Here is a 3,932-nt window from a genome sequence, read left to right as displayed (position 1 = left end):
TGGGGTGCAGGGCAGGGCTGTGGGGTGCAGGGCTGGGCGGTGGGGCACGGCGTGGGGTGCAGGGGTCGTGGTGGGGCGTGGAGCTGGCAGGTGGGATGTGAGGCTCGGCCGTGGGGACGGAGCTGGAGGGTGGTGGGGCACAGAGCTGGGAGGAGAGGGCGGGGGGCGCAGGGCTGGGAGGGCCCCCCGGGCTCTGCCCCCTCACAAGGTGTCGCGCTGGTTGCGGGCGCCGTTCATCTTCATGGCCTTGATGATGAGGATGGTGCCCACCATGATGCCCACGATGCCCACGGCCAGGCCCAGGGCGCAGACCAGGGTCTCGGTGCTCTCGGAGGCGGGGAGGGGCAGCTGGGGCTCTGCGGAGGGGGGAGGGTGGGTGAGGAGGGGGCGCTGAGCCCCCCTCGCTGCCTGCAAGGGGAGGGGACCCCGGCCCGGCCCCTCTCCTCACCCCAGTGCTTCAGGAGGGGGGTGGGCAGCCCCCAGTGCTCCACGCGGCAGTCGTAGTAGTCCCCGCGGGTGGGGATGAAGGGCAGGTAGGAGAACTTGCGGAAGCTGTGGTCCTCCCGTGGGTAGAAAACGGTCTCGAGGACGCCGTCCGTCACCTCCTGCCCGTTCCTCAGCCATGAGATGGAGATCACGGAGGGCCAGAACTTGTCCACGTAGCAGATCAGGACGTTGGGGTCCCCCAGCTCCACTCGGCGTTTGGGGAACACCGTCACCTCGGGTGGCACTGGGGACAGCGGGGAGGAGGGAGGAGTTAGTGCTGCCCTACAGCCCTAGAGTTGGCCTCGTGGTGCCCGGGGCTAGTTGGAAACAGCCTCCTGGTTCCTCCCTGCCCCCCCAGGGAGACCCCACACCCCAGCTCAGGGCCATGCCCAGGCCCCACGTCCTCCAGGGGCGCAGGGCACTGGGCACCCAACTGCCACAGGCTGCGGGAGAGATGGCCCCATCGGGGTCCCCAGGGGCGAAGGGGCCGGGTTGTTACCGATGGTGGCCTGCGAGCGGTTGGACCTTTCTATCATGAGCTCCAGGTTGTGTTTGGCCGTGGCCGCGTTCTGCAGCGCTCCCTGGGCCTCGAAGGCGGTAAAGCTCCCGAACTCGGGCAGGCGCCAGATGGTCTCCTGCTTCTGCAGGTCCACGTGGAAGACCTCATCAGCGTTGAAGGACTGCTGGTATTCCCCATTCTCCTGCTGCGGTGCCTCGATCCGCTGCTGGAACTCAAACTGGTGGATCGTGTTCCTCACTGCCCAGAGAGGGGCATTAGGGATGGCATGGCCCATGGCCACGTTCTCCTCACCCTCTGGAGCTCCCACCAGGGACACCACATGGAGTCAGCGAGGCTCCACTGGGGACAAGAGCCCACCTTGAGCCCCTCCCCAACACCACAGGCTCGTGGGAGACATGGAGGCCCTGTGGAAGGAAGCCCTTGGCCCCCCTCTTGGCCCCACCTCCAGCAGCGTCCTCTCCAGGGGGGTTGTTCACCCTGAAACTGTGGACAGTGATGGTCTCGCCAGGCTGTGGGACCCTGCCCTGCTGGGGGTGGGGTGGGAGGTGCCAGGCGCCCAGTGCTGGTGACCATCTCTAGTCACTGGGCGCTGCAGGGCCTGGACCCACTGATCCAGGGCACTTTGGGGGGTGGGTGGAAGGGAGACCCAGGGAGGGGTCTCCCCGTTCCTCCAGCCTGCCCTGCTGGGCTGTGCCAGGGTTACCCACAGCCAGAGCAGAGCCTGATCCTGTCCCCAGACCCCCCACCCCATAGCCCCTGGTCACCTCAGACCCACCTCTGTCCCCACACCCTTCACCCCATGGCTCCAGGGCACCCCAGAACCCCCACCCCATGGCCCTGGTGCCCCCACACACCTCTGAGGGCCCCCGCGCGCTGTAGGGTCAGCACAGCCAGCAGCGCCAACGGGACGCCCCATCCTCCGGCCATCGCCTCTCCTGGCACCGGGCAGCGAGAGCAGGAGCGGGCGAGGGGAGGATGTCTCTCTCAGCCAGGGCCCCCATTCCCGGGTGACAGGGCCCCCCCTGAAATACTCAGCCTCTCGGAGGGAGCCCTGGCGCTGACTCGTCTGTTCCCAGGCAGAGCAGCAGCACCAGGCACCCTGCGGAGCAGAGGGAGGGAGGGAATCCAGGACGGGGTCCCACCACCAGGACGCGGTTGCGGGGCGCCCCATCAAGGAGTCTCCCTGGGGTGCAGTCCCTGGGAGCCCTGGGCTTGGCTCTCCCATCCCTGCGGGCATGGGCCCGACCCTGCTCCCTGCCCCGGGCTGCAAGGGGACCAGGCTGGAGCTGGGGGAGAAACGTCAGAGGGTGCCCTGCAGGTCCCAGCTCTGCCTGGTGACAGGTGATGCTGCCCAGCCCCGCTCCTCACTGGTCCTCACTGGGACTCCCAGTCCCGGCACTGGGCAGGAGCGGGTGATACCCCGAACTGGCAGAGTCGGGCTCGCTCAGGGATCCTTGCACCTTTGCAGGCTCTGCTGTGAGCAGCGATGGAGAGCGTTCGTGTGCTGGGAGCTGGGGCCGTGCTGGTGGCACTGGTGGTGCTGGGAGCCCATGGGGCTGGTGGCGAGGAGACCTCAGGTGAGCTCAGAGCCGTGGGGTGGGTGAGGAGGGGTCCCACACGTGCCCTGGGAGGTGCTGGGTGTGGGAGGGGGATGGAGACCCCTTTGGGTGGAACTGGGTGCGGGAGGAGGCTGGGGAGGGAGGAGATGGGTGGAAAAGGGGAGCGGGATGATGCAGAGGGGGGGCCACAGCATCCTCCCAGCTCCCTCGGGGATGGGGAGTCACGGCAGGACCCTGACCTCCCCGTGTCTGCACGGGCAGGGTATTTTGAGCTCCAGTTTAAGGCTGACTGTTCCTTCACCAACGGCACCGAGCGGGTGAAGCTTGTGACGAGAGTCATCTACAACCGGGAGCAGTACGTGCACTTCGACAGCGATGTGGGGCACTTTGTGGCTGACACCCCCCTGGGCGATAGCAGTGCCAAGGACTGGAACAGCCAGCCGGACGTCCTGGAGAGGGCACGGACCGAGGTGGACACAGTCTGTCGGCACAACTACCGGGAGTGGACGCCTTTCATCGTGGAGAGGAGAGGTGAGCGCGTGGCAGAACATTTCCCTGGGGAACGGGCACAAGCCCCGGGCAGCCCCTGTGCCCATCCGTGGGGATGGGAGTCCCTTGCAACAGCCCGTTGGGCATGTCCTGTGTGGGGAGCAGAGAGAGATCCAGGACAGAGTCTGGGCTAGAAGGCTCCTGTGCTGGGCTGGGTGGCCCTTGTGCTCCCCAAGACCCTCCCCAACCCGCTCTATCTCTCCCCCAGTTCAGCCCCAGTTGGAAATCTACCCGATGCAGTCGGGCTCCCTGCCCCAGACCGACAGGCTGGTTTGCGCCGTGACGGGTTTTTACCCCTCGGAGATCGAGGTGAAGTGGCTGAGGAACGGGCAGGAGGAGACGGAGCACGTGGTGTCCACGGAGGTGATGCAGAACGGGGACTGGACCTACCAGGTGCTGGTGATGCTGGAAACCACCCCGCAGCGCGGGGACACCTACACCTGCCACGTGGAGCACGTCAGCCTGCAGCACCCCGTCACCCTGCACTGGGGTAAGGCTGGGGGTGTCACCCTGAGCGGGGAGGGGGGTGCGACCCCCTGGTGTGGGTGGGGAGGGGGCTGGAGCCCCCCAGGCCTGACCCCCCCTTCTCATCCCCGCAGAGCTGCAGTCGGACGGCGCCAGGAGCAAGATGCTGACGGGGGTGGGGGGCTTCGTGCTGGGGCTCATCTTCCTGGCGCTGGGGCTCTTCCTCTACGTGCGCAAGAAGGTGAGGGGCCGGGAGACTTTGGGGGGGTGAGGGGGGGTCTCCTCGGGGATGGGGGGTGTCCCTTTCCCTGCTCCGACCCTGACCTTGTCTCTCATCCTTCCAGGGCGCCGCG

General features: G+C 67.3%; 2 protein-coding genes across 2 annotated transcripts; one reads left to right on the top strand and one right to left on the bottom strand.

Moving 5' to 3' along the window:
• Positions 1-86: 86 nt before the first annotated feature.
• On the bottom strand, positions 87-1,933 carry LOC106898554 (H-2 class II histocompatibility antigen, A-Q alpha chain-like). The gene is made up of 4 exons (XM_014959855.1): positions 1,861-1,933; positions 986-1,243; positions 449-730; positions 87-356 (listed from the first exon to the last, which is right to left on the bottom strand). The coding sequence occupies exons 1-4, from the start codon at positions 1,931-1,933 to the stop codon at positions 202-204; spliced, it is 768 nt and encodes a 255-aa protein (XP_014815341.1). The 3' UTR covers positions 87-201.
• Positions 1,934-2,387: 454 nt separating this feature from the next.
• On the top strand, positions 2,388-3,850 carry LOC106898546 (class II histocompatibility antigen, B-L beta chain-like). Its single transcript, XM_014959847.1, has 4 exons — positions 2,388-2,583; positions 2,827-3,096; positions 3,323-3,604; positions 3,714-3,850. Exons 1-4 carry the CDS (start codon positions 2,493-2,495, stop codon positions 3,848-3,850), a joined length of 780 nt encoding a protein of 259 aa, XP_014815333.1. The 5' UTR covers positions 2,388-2,492.
• The last annotated feature ends 82 nt before the right edge of the window (positions 3,851-3,932 follow it).

Source organism: Calidris pugnax, unplaced genomic scaffold, assembly GCF_001431845.1.
Source record: "Calidris pugnax isolate Ruff unplaced genomic scaffold, ASM143184v1 scaffold528, whole genome shotgun sequence".
Taxonomy (NCBI): Eukaryota; Metazoa; Chordata; class Aves; order Charadriiformes; family Scolopacidae; genus Calidris; species Calidris pugnax.
This window is presented reverse-complemented; position numbering and strand designations above follow the sequence as displayed.

Excerpts from the sequence above, each read along its gene's own strand:
- LOC106898554 (XM_014959855.1), bottom strand. The coding sequence starts at position 1,933 with ATGGCCGGAGGATGGGGCGTCCCGTTGGCGCTGCTGGCTGTGCTGACC. Across the intron at positions 1,244-1,860 it reads GCGCGCGGGGGCCCTCAGAG|TGAGGAACACGATCCACCAG; the intron begins GTGTGTGGGGGC and ends CTCTCTGGGCAG. Across the intron at positions 357-448 it reads CCCCCTCCTGAAGCACTGGG|AGCCCCAGCTGCCCCTCCCC; the intron begins GTGAGGAGAGGG and ends CCCCCTCCGCAG.
- LOC106898546 (XM_014959847.1), top strand. The coding sequence starts at position 2,493 with ATGGAGAGCGTTCGTGTGCTGGGAGCTGGGGCCGTGCTGGTGGCACTG. Across the intron at positions 3,097-3,322 it reads TTTCATCGTGGAGAGGAGAG|TTCAGCCCCAGTTGGAAATC; the intron begins GTGAGCGCGTGG and ends TCTCTCCCCCAG. Across the intron at positions 3,605-3,713 it reads CCCCGTCACCCTGCACTGGG|AGCTGCAGTCGGACGGCGCC; the intron begins GTAAGGCTGGGG and ends TCATCCCCGCAG.